Source organism: Rhipicephalus microplus, chromosome 3, assembly GCF_043290135.1.
Source record: "Rhipicephalus microplus isolate Deutch F79 chromosome 3, USDA_Rmic, whole genome shotgun sequence".
In the NCBI taxonomy this organism is placed as follows: Eukaryota; Metazoa; Arthropoda; class Arachnida; order Ixodida; family Ixodidae; genus Rhipicephalus; species Rhipicephalus microplus.
The window spans coordinates 153,715,237-153,735,043 of record NC_134702.1 but is presented as its reverse complement, the minus strand read 5'-3'; the positions used below and the strand labels follow the sequence as shown (position 1 = coordinate 153,735,043).

Sequence of the window (19,807 nt, the reverse complement as noted above, 5' to 3'; positions counted from 1 at the left end):
TCGTGTGAAGTGTGCTCTGCAACGCTAAGCCTAGGTGCTTCCACGCTCGTCAGCAAACTCCTTTGTTCACATCGTGAGGATTTTGCTTGCCTGCGAAGGCCCCCACTCCGCCTTCGTCGTTCTCGCCGATGGCATCGAAGCGCGGAAAACAGTACCGTCGGTTAACGATGGAGAAGAAAGCCGCCATTATTAAGTTAGTGAAGAGTGGACGATCGTAGGTTGACATGAGCAAGGAGATTGGCATTTCCAAGCGAACAGTTTCCGATTTAGCAAACAGTAAAGCCTTGCCGAGATACCTTGACCCTCTTGATCCGAGAAATATCAATGAAATGGTGCATTTTTTGCTTGCATTGAAAATTATCAGTAAAGTAATGCGTTTTTTTTTTGCTTGCATTCATTTTTTCGGACTGCTCGAATTTTCGGACGGTTTTTCGCTTCCTAGAGGGTCTGAAAAATCGGCAGTTGACTGTAGTGCATTTTAGGTTCAAACCAAATAGGAATTTTGGTTGAATAATTTCGAATTGAGTTTCAATATCACATATACAGAAAAATCGGCATATTTGTCATGACCCAACTAACCCGCACCATATTTTGCTTTTAAATTGAAACAAAGCCTGTGCAAATGCCATTGTTTTTGGTTCGAGAAAAGTGGAAAGAAGTTTGAATAGCAGAAGGATTTCACTTTAGGTAGAATGCAAGTGATAACCTATAAAATCTGTTGTGCTTTATAATGTACTGTACTTAGAGCGCATAAGCTGGTATAATAAGCTTTTAAGCTTCAAAAGTGATGAATCGATGACGGGGTAATATGCTCATTTGACCTTATAATGGGGCTTTGCGGCAGTGCAGATGTTCTTTGGTTAGGTGTTTCCACGGTTTAGCACTTACTTACTGCAGTCAAAAACCATTACAGGGAGTTACGTGCGGTCTGAAATGCACCTGGATAAGTGCTTTCACAGTTTAGCCCTGCAGTGATACAATCTTTACAGATGGTTACATGCAGACTGTTATGCATATATTCGTTTATTTCGAATACTTTTCAGTTATTGACATTTGGATCGAAGTGAATTTAAATGCTTTAGTATATATTTGAATATTCAAAGCATTTGAATATTCGCACAAGCCTATTCATTTCGTTTCACTCTCTGCAGGACACTGGTGACACCATTGGAAGCGTAATCCGAGGCTTCTTCACTATTCGTAAGAAGGACCCTGTCAACAGACTACCGACGTCCTCAACCTGTTTCAACCTGCTCAAGCTGCCCAACTACCAGCGCAAGAGCACACTTCGGGACAAGCTTCGCTACGCCATCACCAGCAACACGGGCTTCGAGCTCTCCTGAGAAGCCCTCTTCGGCACACCCCTCCTTGGGTTTCTTGGTACGCACTGTAGGCCATCCACCAGGTCTGTTTATTCCAGGCGCTTTAATTGGAGCAGCACCCTACTCGTCCTGCAATGTTGACAACCCCCGTATGGGAGTGTTTATAGGGTGTGATGTTAGCCTTCAGCACGCTGTTGCGGAATGCGCTTTGTTTTGACTTCTTTAAAGGTGCGTCGCCATTACCTGAGCCCCTTAAGGACGATGAAACCATATTCGTTTTTGGTGCTCCAAGGGCGCAACTAGTCTTCCTTGCCAAGTGGTCCACTAAAATGGCCTTTTCGTTATTTGCCGGCTTGTTTTAATTTATGACTTGGCTAACTGCCTTTGAACTGAGCAGATATAAAGCCTGCCCCTGCCTGAAGCTATTTTGTTTTGGGGCTATGTGAAATGAGGTATGAATTTTAACATTTACGCTGCACTGAAGAAAGCTGAGTGTTTTCTTTATCCAGCGTCTTTTTTTTTTCTTTTCTTGACCACGAGTTTCTTTCTTTGCCAAGGCATGTTTCCTTGTATTCCTTTCGTTGAATCTCGTGAATGTTTTACCTTCTTTTACAGTTGACTTGGTCATCCGATTATTGCATTGAATCTGACCGTGTACTTTTTGCATATGCTTCCTTCCTCTTTTTTCCCACTCCATACTTCGGGTTGGCTAAGGTTGGACCAGCAGTTTGCCAGTCTTGTCGCATCGATGCTAAGAAATAAACGTGCCCTCATAGCTTACTTGATTTCAGATGGAGGCAAGGAGCAATATATTTAAATATTTATTGCTAAGCCTGGCAACTGTGCTGTGAAGAAGCATCCAAAGCAATAGAGCGAATAGGTCTGTATTCTGGCTTAAAGCTAAAGTGCACTTGCATGTAGGGGGGGTTCAGATAGCATCATTTTCTAGTCGACCACGTCGCCTCTGCCTTCACTCTATTTTCTCTTGCGCAAGGCTTCCTACACGAAATGAGCCTGTTGAGTTTGAACGCATCAACTGCGGATCATCTAACCAATTTTAAATGAAAAACGAAAAAACGAAGCAGTTTCTGTTTGTTGACGAGTACAGAGCTCTGCTGTTATTTTTAGCTCCAAGGAAATGATCAGGGTCTTTACTGCAGCACCACTCATTCACAATTAAAAAAAGTGCTAGTGACCAGTGTACAATGTAACGCATGTAATGAGCTTTACTTATTGCTTAAAGAATGCACGAATAACTGTATTGTCATCATGTGGATTTGCTTCGCTTATGTTTCCAGTGTTTTGTTTTCCTTGGAAGTTAGAAACGTGGCGTCAGGCATAGCAAACAAGTAGTTGTTACATGTTCCGGTAGAGTGCACGTTAAAGAACCCCAGGTGGTCAAAATTTCCGGAGCCCTCCACTACGGCGTCTCTCATAATCAAATGGTGGTTTTGGGACGTTAAACCCCACAAATAAATCAATCAATCATGTTCCGGTAGGGTTTCTTTATCTTTGTATTATTAATTTTTTATTACTAGAAATGCGCCCATCTTTTATTTTTTGCTGTTATCACATTGCTTTAAGACCCATTATGTAGGATCAGCACAGAGGTACTAGGAGTAAGCGATGTCGGTGACATAGTGGTGGCAACGTATTACAATTTTTTTTGGCCTGTGCCCTAAGCAGAAAGCGTAGCCTTCAAGGTTAACTTTGGTTACTTGGAGAAAGCAGTCTTTAATGGCTGAATTTGGGCAATATGCCGTGGCAATCACCTTTAGACAAACATAGTACTAATATAATTGTTATGCATTAGTATTAAGGCACTGCAGATGTGAGAGCAGCGCACTAAACGACTTGGAAGGCTCTCCTGCTTGTTCACTGCTGATGGTATATCAGAATTAAGTAGACAAGTCTGCCGAAGTAAACATTTCACGTATCTTTATTTGGCATACTAAGAAATGGATGGAGCCGCTTTCAACAATACTTCTAGTTCAAGTTTTGAGCCTTAGTTTTTCAAATACTACAGTGAAATCTCGGTATAACGAACTTTAAGTGGCCGCGGCAATTTGTTTGTTATTTTGAAACGTCGTTATAGTGAAAGTTCCAAGATTAATTATAAATAGTTAATTTCCACTGACTAAAATGACTTACCTTTACAAAGTGAACACTAAAAAATGCATGGTTACTTTTTGTTTCTTTATGCGTGCAACACAAACTTTGCAACGCGAAGGCCTTCAGATTCATCCACATTCCTGTAGCGCGATATGGTTTTTTGGTCACAACAGCCTGCTTTTTGCCTTCCAGTTGCCGAAGAATATCCACTTTCTCGCTTAGCGAAAACTGCTTCCGCTTCTTGTCGCAAGCAGAGATGAACTCATTTGTAGCAGCACCACAGCACGAACACCGACTTGCTTTGCAGAGGCGATAAGTAATCACCGAAAAGAGATAGACACGACTGACAAACAAGGCTTCCTAGAGCACATGTAGAAGTGACCAAGAAAGAAAAACCCTAAACGTCGCTCTCGGCTGTCATCGCCTCTTCCGAAGAAAAAAAAGTGTTAAAAAAGAAAATTCCTTACCTTTTGTTTTCTGCTCCCTCGCTGTCTCAGGTTTTCCGCACCCATGCTTCCTGCTCTGCAACTCCTTGTCTGTCTCGCTGACCTTGCCCTCTCTTGTTGCCCTCGCCCCTGTCTCTGCGCTTGTAAACCTGCAGCGTCGGTGTTTCAACAAAAATAAAGAAAAGAAAGTCTCCCTTTTGTTTTTTTTCCCTCCGCATCGTGGCGCGTCTTCCGAGAATCAAGGCGTCCGTTCGCTTTGTCATCTGTTTGTGTAGCGCTTCGGTGTTCGTGACAGATTTCAGAACATGAGTTTGTAGTACTGAGGTGTTGTTAATATAACACGGAACTAAATTAACGCTCATTATTCTGAAAAGCTCGGTATTCTCAGGTACGTAGTAGTGAAATGATTTTACATTGAAACTGTTAGCAGTCGGTGCGAGATTTTTTAAAAGTTCGGTTATCTGAAAAGTTCTTTATTGTGGAGTTCATTCTACTGAGATTTTACTGTACTGCAAAATCTGAGCAAAGGTAACTGCAGGCTTTGTTTCATCTGAGGTGTAATGGTGGAAGCGTTCAATGGCATGTTTTTTTAAATTTCAACAGAAGTCTGCCAATCAAGTATATCGAATTCTGACAGTTCGTTCAGAAATCTGTTCACTCTTTCTCAGTTATGGCACGATAAATTTCAATTTATGCTGATGCAACACTGGAGATTATGTTCCTGTTTATGAAACGCAAAGTAGAAATTAAAGTGGCGGGGTTTTATGTGGCCAAAGTACAGCATGATTATAAGGCATAAACTGGTGGAGAACTCAGCATTAAAATTCCGACCAGCAGGGGTTTTTCAACACGCACCCAAGTCTTACTATGCATGCGCCCTTGCATTTCAGTGCCTCGAAATTCTTGTGCCATAGCTGGCAATCAAAACTTCGCCTTCAAGCTCAACAGCGCAACAACTTGGCTGCTATGTTAACACGGCAGGTCTTTGTGAATTGTGAAGCCGGGTTCTGCACCATTTAATTCTGAATCATTCCAGTTGTTCTTAGCATACTGGTGTTTGTTATCTGGCATTTAGGCTACAGTTCATTGATACGTATATAGCATAATGGACAGTTAAGCGGACGACAGACATCTGAAGTCTCATACTGATTCTCGTGCAGCTGGCAAAAGTAAGCGTTTTTGTTGGTTAAAGTACAGACGACACATTAATTCAGGCTAAATAATGAAAGGAAAAGTAAACAAACGATTTTCGAGAGAGAACAGGTAGGAGTGTGCTAATATTCAAACTTCCGAAATAGTCTTTGAATGGTGTTGTCCATTCGATTCGATTTGCACCGTGACTTTTCTATTCAAACTCTTTGAACCTTTGGATAATAAATGTAACAATTGATTGAAAATTGGTGTACAGCATGCGTGGTCGTGCATTTTGGGATGCCAAAATGCAAAACTGTTGGCTGCATCGGCGCCCTGAGCACTTGCTGTGCAACAAACTTGGCCAAGGTGTCTATTGCCAATGCGTATAATGCTCATTCAGAGTTCCGAGGAGCGAGCGGGCAATGCAGTTTGTTGCTTGCGACGAGGCACATTGCAGCTTATTTGCTTTTGCATGCCTTCTAGTGTGATATCCTTGTTCAAAAAGTGCGGATTTGTCTCGGACAACGGTGCCGTGAGCGAAGTTAAGCCTAGCCATGACTCCATCAATATTTTGTCTTGTACTAAGTAAACTTTTCGAGGAAACTGTTGGCACTGTGGAAAACGGGCAAGGCATTGTGACTATGCTTGCTTGCACACAGGACACTGTTAGACACGTCACATTTGGCAAGATTAGCACCGTGACTGTGACCTAGAGGCTTATCAGGCTATGGTTCTAAAGGCTCATGCTTACAATATTGCTGCCGCAATATTTTCAACATTTTTATTTATGTTTATTTATGTTTATTTTATTGTATATATGCACTGCACTGACATAACTTGCATGTTGTGTGCTTGAGATTGCTAGCAGTTTTACGACGTTCTGTGTGTTTGTGTGGTTTTTGTGAGTGAGTGTGTAAGTGAAAGGTTTGTTTGAGGACATCACCAGGCCTTTTGAACCGATTGCACAAGTGAAAGATGCATACATCATCTCATTATCTATGTGTGGCCTAAGGAATGGAGTCGAAGTTTAAGGACTTGCTTTTCTTTGTTAGCCACAATATTGATAACTGACAGACCACGACGCCAAGGAAAGTATAGGGAATGTGATTAGAAGTAATTGCAATGTAAATGTGAAGAAAAAAAAGTTGTCCAACAGAAAACTTGCTGCTGGCAGCAAGTGAACCTCTGACCTTCGGATGTTATCGTTTCAACGAGAAACACTGACTTTGGCTCATTTGTCATTATCACTGTTGTGAACCCAGACAAACTTCGCACCTGGGGTGAAAAGCTTTGGATTTATCTTCCTTGGTGAAGCCTCAGCATTAGCGTCTTTTAGCACTGACAACTTCTTATAATGGTCCTTTATGAAGCACAGTAGCTTTCACGTTGGCGCACAGTCCTTCATAAGCCCTACCATACATGCTATGTCTGCAAGGTGCTTGCATTAACAGAAAACTAAGCTTGAAATGACAGAGCTAAGTAATTTGGTATAGGGTCGCAATTTCTAAAAATCATATTTCAAAGGCACATGAACGACAATCCCAGTTTGAATTAGATTTACTTAAGCAAAACCTCAAAAAATAACGCATGCACCACTTGAAGAGTGCTGACTTGTATCTATCAGTGTCCCACCTCTTATACTTTCAAAAACTGTGGCAGCTGCATCTTCAGTGGAGGAAAAACTGTTCGAGGCCGGTGTACTTAGATTTAAAAATTCTGACCAAGTGGTCGAAATTCTCAGTCTTCCACTACGGTGTCTCTCATAACCATATCGTGCTTTTGGGACATTAATCCCCAGATATTATATTTTGTTTTCAAAATAAGTTTGACCACATTTCATGAAACACCTCTTACATGCGACTTTTTTGTCCAAATGGGCTGAAAGTTAAGAATTAGTTGTCTTAAAGCGCCAAAATCGGGGCTTTTTAATTTTTTTAGATGAAGTTGATGTCAGTCATGCAGAGTTTAGCATACAAGCTTAGAAAGGTAGGAAAGGCTCTAACACAGTGAATCAAAGTGTGGCTACCAATTTTTTTACCACCAGTAAATAAATAGACCCGCACATGTTGCCGGGCACATTTTTCTACAGTGGATTTATCAATCATACGGCTCACAATGGCAGTCCAGTGGACGCAGCTGTAGGTGCATACACTACGAAATGCCACCACCTTTTGAAGGGCTAGTGTAGTACCACATTTTCCTTGCTTAGTGTGGAAGCCAGAGTGATGCCAGTCGCATCGGGGCACTCGCATTAATCTATACCACACTTGGCTCAACTACTGCGAAAACTTCTTGATGTTACTCATATGCAGCTCACCGGTTGGCATGCATTGACAGAGCATGGACACGCCCAATGCCGTGTTCAGGAAGTCATTAGGTAACAATCAAACTCGAGGCTTCCTTGTCCCTCCTAAACAACTTGTGGTGCTTAGTTGCTCGGTTACTTGTGCAAGCCTTGCTTTCCATTGCGTCATTCGCTTTCTTCTTGCAGACTGCCAAGTTTATGTTGGCATTATGGTGTTAACGGTGTTTATATTATTAGTGTGGTCAAAAATCTGCAAAGCGCTCGACACTCGTAGTCAATTTTCAAGCTGGATTTGCAAAAATACCAAGCATCTTGCTACTGATGTACTTTGTCACAAGTCTTTCCTGCGTAAAGCTTGTGCAAGTGCTGCAGTTTCGCCTGCTGACAGAGCATGGACACGCCCAATGCCGTGTTCAGGAAGTCATTAGGTAACAATCAAACTCGAGGCTTCCTTGTCCCTCCTAAACAACTTGTGGTGCTTAGTTGCTCGGTTACTTGTGCAAGCCTTGCTTTCCATTGCGTCATTCGCTTTCTTCTTGCAGACTGCCAAGTTTATGTTGGCATTATGGTGTTAACGGTGTTTATATTATTAGTGTGGTCAAAAATCTGCAAAGCGCTCGACACTCGTAGTCAATTTTCAAGCTGGATTTGCAAAAATACCAAGCTTCTTGCTACTGATGTACTTTGTCACAAGTCTTTCCTGCGTAAAGCTTGTGCAAGTGCTGCAGTTTCGCCTGCTGTTACGTTGTTCCTCAATGGCACTGCTTTGTTTATGTGCAAATTGTGTGCATACAACATGCTCTTTGCTCTTTCATGTGTGTGTCACGAATCTGCTTGTTATTGCTTCAATGGATCCTACTGGGATCTGGTCCTTGAGGATTGGTACAGCAAAATCATGAGCTATTGGCATGTCAAGAGCGTTGACATACTATTTATACATACCTCTCGTACTAGAACTCGTAGCTGCGTAATTGCACGTTTTGCCTTGTCCTATGCACTTGAAAGAGGCTGCGTATACTGTAAGTTTACTGCACCAAGTTTTATTGAGAATGCTTGCACCGAACGTAAACTGAAGTGAAGCGCGCATTTTATGTATAAATATTCTACCCCTTACTGTTGCAGTTATCTTCTTTTGCTTCATGCTTCATATGCAGAACTGCATCAAAAGATCTTGAAAGCAATGTAATGTACGACGATGGGCTTGCACTGCTTTCTTTTTGCACTGTAGATAAATGACTTGCTTCAAAAGAAGCTTGTATGTACTGTAGAAACTTTTGCTGGCTTTCTGACCTTGTGTAAAGCAGTATTTATGTCTGTGCTTTTTATAAAATTGTGATTTCTCAACTGTACATATGGCCCACTGTAATTTGTACTCAGCATCGTTTTGGGCTGTCGTTGCACTTGCTTGCATGTAGCTTGATTTTCGCATCCATGTTACTGCTGAGGATGTTAGCTGGGGTGAAAGTCAAACATATCAGCCGGCCCAAAAAAGCTATGGTGTAGTTTGTCTGTAGTTTCAAAGCTTTCATACTGTACAGCTGTAAATAAAAGCAATATTTACTTTCACCGTCTTACAATTTGTTTTCTGCAACTTTATTTTTATCATCGTCGCAAACATCACTTTTCACTTACTGGTAGTCATTGGCGAGCAGCACTTTCTCTGCAACTGCAGCATCTATTTTCTTACAAATGCCAAGGTGAGTCAATACCATGCAGTAGTTTTATAATCAAAATAACCTGTCATCAAGCAAGCCTTGTAGTATTGGCACTTGAGCTGTTGATAGGTGTACTCGCAAAAAAAAAGACTAAAAAATACCAGGGGATACGAAACATGCAGTACAGTCACAACAAAAGCTGGAAGAAAGGCCTTTCTTCGGCCATTTGTAAGCAAACTCTCTTGGTATACTTGCATGGTACCAACTACAGTGCAAATCGAAATATTTTGAAGTAGGGAAGCTTGCACTAGGTCATTCTTCATTCTACGAGCAGAATTGCCTTCCCATTTGTGTGATCGGTGGCGATTTACAATCGGAGAAGGTTGCGGAGTGTACGGTTGAAGCGTTCTGTGAGGTCATTCGTCTGTGGAGAGTAGGCAGTAGTTTGGCAGTGAACAGCATGGCACTCTTTGAGAATGGCTTCAAAGACTTCTGGCTAGAAACAGGGCCTTGATCGCAGGGAAGCTTCTGGCATGGACTGGTGATGCAGTACGAATTGCTGGAGCAGGAATACGGCAGCATAGAGCATTGTAGCCACTGGGAGAGTAGTGGTTTCCGTGTATGGCGCGAGATGGTCAACAGTGACGATGGCCCAGGGGTTACCAGCGAACGTCGGAGAAAGTAGTCCATACAAAGTGATCCACACACGCTCAAACCGAGTTTTAAGGCAAAGTAATGGTTGCAGACATGCTGGTGACAGGTGCGTGAAAGGTTTTCGTCGTTAGCGATACAAGAGCGGACAAGCTCCTGTACGTAGTAGTAGATCCATTTTCGTGTCATTGTTGAATGCGGTGAGTTTCAAACTGGGGTTAAGAGATGAACGATTCAGATATTTCAGAATGCAGGCTGCAGTTTATCACCAGCAGCTGCAGCGTTGTAATTACATCGGTGCGGTACTAGTTAATGTCTTGTTTGCATTTTTATTGTAGTGGCTATAGGTAGGTGCTGTAACGAAATATAGGTAGGTGCTGTAACGGCCGTCATTTTCTTCTATATTCAACAGGTGCTACAAGGGGAAAAATAGGCAGATTTAACGCAGCATGCGAATAGATGTCATGCGAAGCATGCGCAAAGTTTTCGGCATTCTATGTCTCCGTGAAGCAGACCACGTCCGTTGCGATCAGTACAGGATCGGGTTCGACGTTTTTCACATAGGCGTTGAGGGAGCGAACGTTGAACAGGGCCAGCGTGAACTCTCTCGAGTGTTCCTGGCTATTGGAAACGAAGTCACTAAATGTACTAGCCTACGGAACTGGTTGATAAGGCGCGCTCCCCTTAAGAACTATAGTCGTTTACAGAATGAGAATAAATGTGAGCTCCACCTACAACTGCAACTTTCTCACCCTGAGAAACATTGCATAGCTGGATCATCAAATTACATTTGCTCACTTTTGTGACGCCGAGTATGTTTGAGGTATTGTAAACTGGTGCTTAGATTTTCTTTATGTAGACATATGTTGGTGTAGTTGGTATTTGGTCCCAAAACGTTGATTTCCAGTGCAATTTCCACAAAGATTTTGACATCACTCTGTGTCAATGTAATGTCTCAAATAGGAACGATGAACTTTCAATTATTATTGCACACAGAATTTGTGTTAGTAGCGAAAAAACTCTTATGATTTCAACGGAATCCACGTAGAACGACTCTTTCGCAGAGATGAATGGCAGGCGAGCCGTACTTTTCAGGGCGTTGCTTGTATTTACTCTTAGGTTGTAACTGACGGCATTGGGCACGACGCGACGAGAGACTTGTCCCGAACAAGAATAGCTTCGCCCCTAAAACTGGACAGAACCCTGACCATTTCACACCGGTAGCTTTCGCAAATGTCCTGGCCGGCACACACCACCGCATGCTGGCACTGTACATCCACAACTCATTGTAGGACCTCCTTGGCTGTCTGACTTAGTAACGACTGAAGCGAGCAGCGAAACCAACTCTGCTGCAGCCCGCAAACGGAGGTGCACTTGACTTGCACAGGTTGACATGTGCCCTTGTCGTATGTTCGTTGGTGGTACATGTCGCCGTTGTCATCATTGTCGTGTTTACTATTGTAGCCGTTCGGACCATTCAAGTATAGCTTGCGGCTGTTCCTCTAGCTATGTCGTTGATTGTATGCCGGCTACCTCGGCAGCCATGAAGTTGTGATGTCCCCACCGAAGCCCTGACTGCATACGCCTCTGGTACTCACTTATGCATCCTCGCAGATGTTGGTACCATATAGTTATTCATACTCTCTCCCGACGCTGCTATGGTCCTTGAGGACAGCCGCATTGCACACACAATCAGACACGCTGGTTCAGTTGCTCCCGTCGGCCACAGCTTCCTCCAAATGTTCGACTATATCTGCAATCCTGTACAAGAGTTCCTGCTGCTGCATCACCTCTTTTTACAGTCTAGATTGTGGTTAATCTGCTAAAAGATCGCCAGGAGTGGTTCCCATTGAAGAAATATAGTTGCTCGTAAAGGTTTGTTTCTCCTTGTTCCTTACTTATGGACGAAAAAGAGATAATCTTGAAATTGTTCATCTTCAAAAAATATCAAAGCATTGGCTACACAATTTCGCAACCGTCTAGTTTCCTACTGCTCTTGCGTGTGGTCTCTTGCTCAAACAGTTAAAAAAAAAAGAAATTGCCACATGTAGAAAAGATGCAGATTTTCTTTAAGAAATGCTTGTTTGCTAGTAGTATTTTCGTTGAAAAAGAAACATATTCGTTCTTATTTTTTGAGGGATTTTTGAGGACTTGTCAGTAATAAAAACAGAAAAAAACACTGACTACGCAAGCTTTGGGGAAACGAAAAAAAAAGGTGTTTTGGAAAACACCTTTTTGGCCGGTGTGTTCCGTTGTCATTGTTATTCTAGCATTACATCTTAACCAGATAAGACTTTGTCCAATTCCCAATTGAAAAAATTTGGGGCATCTAGCTTGTGGTGCTAGGTCCCCATAGGCCACAAATGCTCTGTGGCAGCTTCCCTTTTCAAGCGTGCTCTGGGTTTACTGTTACAACTCGGTGCAAAGGAGGGAGTGTGATAAAGTCAAGCACAATCTCGGAGACAATGGCTACTATCGCTAACTACTATGTCAATAGGAAGGTCGCTCCAGAGATCCTCCTGGAAACAAATAACCAACTGCAAGAAAACTGCACCTATTCGATATGCTCCCAGATTTAGTGAAACCCTCGCAAGAATATTCGCTATGATGATTCGCCTACTATGGCGTTCCTCGTGATAATATAGTGGTTTTGGGATGGTAAACTCCTATAGTTGCTCTACATTTTAGTTAAGTTTTCCATGAGACAACTGGAATCCTCACCAGCAACATCTTCGTCTAACTAGATGGCAGCCCCCGATAGCTAAATGTAGACAGCCAATACATATTTACCGTTCTCGCGGCGTATTCTAGCTATTTTCTTAATAGTGAACCAGGGCGTACGGTAAACTGGCGGTTGAGTGCCGCGGAATCACTTTACAAGGAGCGCGCAACGATGCAAAGGATAAAACACGGAGCCTAAAAGGCTAGCGTGATTATATGGCAACGCGTATAACAATTAACACGCCTGTTTACATGGAAGACATTGCTTAACTTGATTCAAGTTTTCATCGGAGATTACACAGTGCAGTTAATCTCTAAGATCATGTGCGCCAGACGGTTTCAAGATTGCAAGCGTTGTACCTCAAAACACTTTCGGTCACCTCATGTACCAGCTCCTAACTTCGAAGCTGAAAGTGCGTTCTATAGTTTTTTGCGAGGGTAAGGAAAATCTCCCTTTAATTTTCAGATAAAAGGAGCGTGCGCAAAGTTCGAAGGAATCTCTTATCATTTTTATGTAGCTCACAAGAACATTTATTTGAATATATTTTGCCGAATAAGTGAAGAAAAGTGTAGAAAACGAGCGGGCTATTTTCTAAAGCTCTTCTTGCCCACCGATGCTATTAAGGCACATGCATCAGCGGAAAGCGCCGGAAGTCATCAAGAGAATCCTTTACCCCAAGGCGCGCTGCGAGCCGACGCGGCCGATTGGAGAACAACTCCCCGATTGGAGCACCTCCCCGGTATACATAGAAAGTTTCTGCCACATGGTACCTGTAAAGGATAGGCTATCGCAAGGCATATTACTACCTAACCTAACCTAACCTAACCTAACCTGGTATTATGGCGCGTTTTTCTTTTTTCAAGCTGCATAAATGTCTCACTGGTACCTAATGGATTCTGAACTGATTTCGCTTGTACCAGCATGTGTACTCAATTGGTGTGGAACACTCGTAAAGCCTGCGATGTAGAAGACCTCGCTCTTTCGTTGGCCAACGCGACATTAAAAAAAGCAGTTGTTCAAGGGCGAATTTCCATAATCGTCGCAATTCAGCTTTGCTTGTAATGACCGCTAAGTTGATATTGCCTTTTGAATAAAAAGGTCACTCCCACACCATACAGTTCCAAGTGCTTTATTGGATCATCATGCATGCTATTAGGTTGGCAATCTCGCTTCAGTATAACTCCTTGCCCATGCAGTAGTCGGCATGCCCCATGGTGACATTAGGTAGTTGGAGAGCACCCAGTTATCTGATCTTACTTAGCAGGGCTGTATCTGGCGGCTGACTCTGCTTCAGCGGAAGGAACAGCAAAGGCGCCTGAAAAAAGAAAAACAAAGAGAGTAACTGGCAGGAGGCAGCAAAGGCCTACGCGACCTCAAGAGACGAGCACTTGTCTGTATATGTGGGCTTTCTTTCTTGTTTAATTTAGACGTCCTTTTTAGAGATTCAGCTTTCTAGTTGCGTATAACAAACTTGTCGGCAATATATCGTAAAATTGGAACAAAAAAAAATGTTGCCTTAGTTGCGAGTTCTACTGCGTCCACCTTTGAGAAAAATTTCGCATAGCAGTCTTCCACTCACTCACCATGCTACTGCACCACATGTAGAATAAACACCATGTGCAATTGTAAAGTGCGTCGTTCGCGTTTCTTGTAATGGTAACGTCGTAAAATTTTAGTACCCGTCACCCTGAATTAAAGGTTAACAATCACTGTTGAATCAAAATTACGTTGCTTTAAGCTACAATGCCACCTAAAATATATATGAATGGTCCTTGAATGATGAGTGTCACGTAGTTAAGGAAATATGTAATTCAGAGAAAAATTTCGCATCTCTCGAAACTAATACTTGTACGCTGCTGTATGAAAAACTTTGATTATCCTAAGAAACTCGTGCCGAACTGTCTTTAATAGCGTAACACTGCGACACATGTTGTATTCAAAATTTTCATTTTGCCATTTTCCAAATTTTCGAGACACAAACTTATTTGGTCTTACTGCAAATGAGTGCAGCCATTGCAGCAAGAGCTAAGATGATCCGTTTCCCATCCATGTTGTTCAGCTGTCGCCACACTCGTGAAGAGCTCTAAAATAAACGAAGATATTTGTTAGGGGACGTAACACGGACCTCATAGGGAGTTCTCAAATTCAAAGATAACATAAGCTATACAACAATAACACTCCCACCTAAGGAAAACAAACAGAACACATTCTAGAAGACATTGAGCCTCTTTCAGACAATATTCGCTTTGTTACTAACCTCAGTTGAAGGTTGCAAGTCAGGACGGTGGTCCTACACAAAGTTACGATGACCACTGGCTGGGGCTTTTATAATGCCGCTGTGACAGGATGCGTGAGCGTCGAGATGGAGCATTTTAGGCCATTTAACCACGACAACAAAAACACCTTTGATGTAGACGTCCGGCAGACACATTTTTCGCTGATTCCCTATTTACCGGAGCATAATGAGTGTATGCCAAGCAACAGTCTGATAGATGACCGATGATCCACAGACAACATCCTGAACTCACTCAAAATTAAACGATAACAGGAAGAGCAGAGACGATGCAGAACTTGCGCTAACCGTCGCATCCGCATTGTCACAAATGAGTTGCTCTTGCTCGTTATGTGAAATGTAATAGTGCATTACACTTAATATTAGTAAGTAAGTGCATTACAGCAGCATGATCAGTTAGAATGCTTAGACACTCAGAATAAATGAATGTACTTGTGTCGATGGCAGGCTACTTAACTAAAGGGAGTAAATTGTAATTTGTGTCAATATTGAAGGTGTATATCGAAGGTGCATAGGTCCGAGCACTATACGCACTCGAGTCTACCCGAAAACCAGGGTGCTGACCGCCGCGAGCCGGGCTCGGGCCTGAGGTGCCCGACCTAGGGCTGGGCCCGGGTTGGAGATGGCGGGCTTGGGTAGGACTTGGCTTGGACATTGCTCAACTCGTAAAGTTACGCTGAAATAGAGCATCAAATTGATTTAGAGCGACGAAGTGTTTTCTGAAAACTCAAATTTCATTAATTTCACCCCCTTGATTATGGACCCAAGCACTGAAGTTTTTCTTAACTTTTTGTAGAAAGGGCTATTGATTCATCTTATCTATTTATTCAGTTATCTTTTCATCCACTTTTCTTTTTTCACATTTATATTACAATTAGGCCTAGTAACTTCTCCCATACTTTCCCTGCAATATTGTCTGTTAGATATAATTGTTATTATGTCTAACAAGAAAAAACGAGCCCTTAAGTATACCATTCCCTACTTGACACACACACACACACACACACACACACACACACACACACACACACACACACACACACACACACACATATATATATATATATATATATATATATATATATATATATATATATATATATATATATATATATGTATATATGTATATCGTCGGTCGGCTATTTACCTTTAATCTTCGTCCGTTTAATAGGTAAATAGCTGACCGACCCATTAACGGGAAACCTTTCCTTTACGCACGCCGCACGCCGACCGACCCATTACGGGGAAACCCTTTTTTTACGCACGCCGTCACGGACCCTCCCGGCACCGCGGCGACAATCTTGGGTGGCCCGACACAAGTCGAGAACTGAACAGCACGTGATATGAACCGTATGTGGACGTACACGGACAGTTGCTTTAGTTCTCAGTGTTGACAGTGGTTCTTCCTCTTTTTTACTTTCTTTTTTGTTCTTTTTCGTCCTTTTTCTTTACCCTTTTTTGTTTTTTCTTTCCTTTTTTAGTTCCCTCTCACTCTCGCAAACATCTTTCAAGGCGAGAGGGACGCGGCAGCAGCGAAGTTTGGAAGCTCATGTCAGTATAACTCATCCCCTGATGAAGGGAGGACCCCTCCCGAAACTGTTGCGAAATAAATATATTTATCCTTGTTGACAACGCTCCCGTTGTGCCATATCCCATACCTTCACGAAGACTAACTGGCCCATTGAATTATTTCTCCCACTATACACACACACACACACACACACACACATATATATATATATATATATATATATATATATATATATATATATATATATATATATATATATATATATATATATATATATAAAGAGAAAGAAGTGTATACCTAAGGGCTCGTTTTTCCGTGTTTTAACACAATATTAATGAGATCTAACAGACAGTAATGCCAAGGAATGTACAGGGGAAGTTATTAGAACCAATGAAATGTAAAGAGGAAAAAAGAAAAGTGGATGAAAAAATAACCAGCCGTGAGCAGGAATTGAACCTACGACCTTCGAATAACGCGTTCGATGCTCTAACCACTGAGCTACCACAGCGGCCTTCCCTCCATCCTCTTTTTTGGGTTTATATGTGAATTTAGAAGTAGGAGTGACAGTCAGCGCCATCTATAAGCCAAACGACGAGTGTGAAAACACTCTTATGCGCATGTTTGGCGTCACGTAGCACGTGAACTTATTATGAGCGGGCAGCTGAATAATTGTCCCTCTTATGCAACCTAAACACACCAAGTCTGCCAATACGAGACCCTCGTTAATGAAATAAGGGGAAGAAGTGTATACATAATGGCTCGTTTTCCCGTGTTTTCACACAATAATAATTAGATCTAACAGACAGTAATGCCAAGGAATGTACAGGGGAAGTTATTAGAACCAATGGAATGTAAATAAGAAGAAAGAAAAGTGCATGAAAAAATAACCAGCCGTGAGCAGGAATTGAACCTACGACCTTCAAATAACGCGTTCGATGCTCTAACCACTGAGCTACCACAGCGGCCTTCCCTCCATCCTCTTTTTTGGGTTTATATGTGAATTTAGAAGTAGGAGTGACAGTCAGCGCCATCTATAAGCCAAACGACGAGTGTGAAAACACTCTTATGCGCATGTTTGGCGTCACGTAGCACGTTAACTTATTATGAGCGGGCAGCTGATTAATTGTCCCTCTTATACAACCTAAACACACCAAGTCTGCCAGTACGAGACTTCCCCTGTACATTCCTTGGCATTACTGTCTCTAGGATCTCATATATATATATATATATATATATATATATATATATATATATATATATATATATATATATATATATATATATATATATTGTAAGGAATGAGCCTTGGAGACCAGCACCCGTACGCTGGGCCGGCCGGCTGTTCCTTTTCTCTCTTCGTTCTTCTCTTCCTTCTACTAAGCCCCACACGCACCCATGTTCGAGCTGCACTACATTTACATTACACTCGGCCACACTGTGAGCATAGAGCCCTTCCAAAAATAGTCCTCTGGCAGTAGTTGTCTTCTCGCGAGGGAAGCGTTCATAGGTACAGGATCTTGAAAAATCAACGGTAACACTGACGCCTCTGGGCAGCTCGAGGGCAGCTTAGCAGCCTGCCCTCGAGCAACCACCGGAACCGACTTGGTTTTTTCGCCATTTCATATGGAGAACCACCCGCTGAGTTCCGGAGGTCATATCGGCGTTATACCTCCAGATTCCGGACAGCAAGCTACGCACCACCAAAGGCGGTCCCTTCTAACGCTATAGAGGTATATGAGTCATCAGTATTGCCCGGCTTACGGCTCTATAGTGCAAACATGAGCTTAATGCATGGCGCTGAATCGACGCCATGCTCCAGCCAATCTGCAACCATGGCGTGAGACGCCCCGGCGTGTCCTCGGTGGCTCTGTTTTGCCTGTCGGTGTGCTTGATCTGCACCTCGAAACGAAATCCTAGAGCATGTTCCTTGTCAGCGTTCCCGTACTCGAGGACCTGCCCGCTGATGTGATCCTAGGAGCTGACTTCCTCTTCTCTGGTGAAGTTCACCTCACCATTGATCATGATGGAGTCCACGTCATCTCTTCGACTCCTAGTCTCGCATCAACACATAGAGCCCAATTAGACAGACCACAACTTTAAGGGCCTAGTCCTACTGTGATAAAGACCAGCTACTGTGACCAGACGGACACGCACCTGATGGCTTTGAAGCAGTCGTTGGCCGAGGGCTGAAATGTTTCGTTCAAAGAAGTCTGCAAGGAAACCATTGATGCACCTCAGGTCAGCACAGCCAGCTTTATTCATACCGGCAGCGACGCATGCGAAACAACGACGCATGCCAACGACAGCGACGCATACCAATCTGCTGAAGATGGCAAACGCTCTTTTCCGACATCTGGTCTACCACCTGATGGGCGCGCGGATCAACACAAAATAGCTCTCCCCGCCTTCAGACCCCCCGCCGACTCAACCCACCGGTCATACGGTGACCAGTTCAAGCAAGGTAGTGAGGTGCTTTCAGAAAACGTCAATGATTTCAGCGTGAGGTGCAGGCATGGCGGCATTGATGCATGCATTCATGCAAAGCCACGATTGACCACCTTTTGTCCCGTTTGTCGCAGGACTAAAAATTTTGGAGACAGCAACGCAGATTCTGCTAAGCCGAATGTGACCTCTCTTCATACCTTGTCCGAACTTGCGCGCCTTCTGCGCAGCGCAAGCATTTGTAATCTCATCACGCGAAAGTGGTTGACGACTGGTGGTCTAAACTTCAGCCACAAAATTACCTTCTAAGCATACTTCGAGTGACAACGAGGCAGCCAATCACGGCCACCTGAGTCTTCTACTGTTACGCGAGACAAATCGAGGCGTGCAGAAGAGCGGCCACCCTGGCACCGCCAATGGCGCCCACCGGAGAAATCATCAGACTACTTCCGAAGCAAGCCGCAGTGCGTCTGCGAACGGCCCAAACGAGGCAGCCTATGCCGCCCTCCAGAGGCGTCAGTTTTACCGATGATTTGTCAAGATCCAGTACCTATGAACGCTTTCTCTCGCGAGGAGACAGCCTCTGCCAGAGGTGGGTGATTTTCGGAAAGGCTCTATGTTCGCAGCGTGGCCGAGTGTAGTGAAGATGCAGTGGAGCTTGGGCGTGGGTGCGTGTGGGGTTCAGTAGAAGGAAGAGAACAATGAAGAGAGAAAAAAGAACAGCTGGCCCAACGTACGGGTGCTGTCTCCGAGTCTCTCTCACACACTGGCACTCCCACGTTTAAATTCACATAGATACACAATAAAGTGGCTGGGGGGTAGCTGTCGTGGTAGCTCAGTGGTAGAGCATCGAACGCGTTATTCGAAGGTCACAGGTTCGGACTCTGCCCATGGCAAGTTATCTGTCCGCCCACTTTTCTTTCTTCACACTTACGTTACAATTGGCCTAATAACTTCCCCTATACTAGCCACGCTGAAGGAAGGCGGGCTCTCATACGTGCGCAGGCACAGGAATAACGTGCTGCTGCGCGCGCGAGAAGCGCTGCAGCTCAACGCACATTTGACCATGCTAACTACACTTCGTATATAATTCCTGAATATTCTAGCCTTACTCCGTATCACACCCTGTTTCCTATGTGTCCAAAGTGTTGCTATCGCATTCATTTCTTCGGCCATGTATTAAAACGGCGACTT

General features: G+C 43.2%; 1 protein-coding gene and 1 long non-coding RNA gene across 2 annotated transcripts in view; one reads left to right on the top strand and one right to left on the bottom strand.

The window, feature by feature from the left end:
* Window positions 1-8,896, top strand: part of LOC142803016 (ubiquitin-protein ligase E3B-like) — a 141,298-nt gene extending 132,402 nt beyond the window's left edge. Inside the window, exon 28 of the mRNA XM_075888114.1 lies at window positions 1,152-8,896. Coding sequence (XP_075744229.1) covers window positions 1,152-1,343 — 192 coding nt within the window. The 3' untranslated portion in view covers window positions 1,344-8,896. The remainder of the gene's footprint in view (window positions 1-1,151) is intronic.
* A 4,564-nt stretch (window positions 8,897-13,460) lies between these two features.
* LOC142803399 (uncharacterized) lies at window positions 13,461-14,440 on the bottom strand. Its single transcript, XR_012894095.1, has 2 exons — window positions 14,343-14,440; window positions 13,461-13,662 (listed from the first exon to the last, which is right to left on the bottom strand). It is a non-coding gene; the product is annotated as an uncharacterized LOC142803399 (long non-coding RNA).
* Window positions 14,441-19,807: the final 5,367 nt, after the last annotated feature.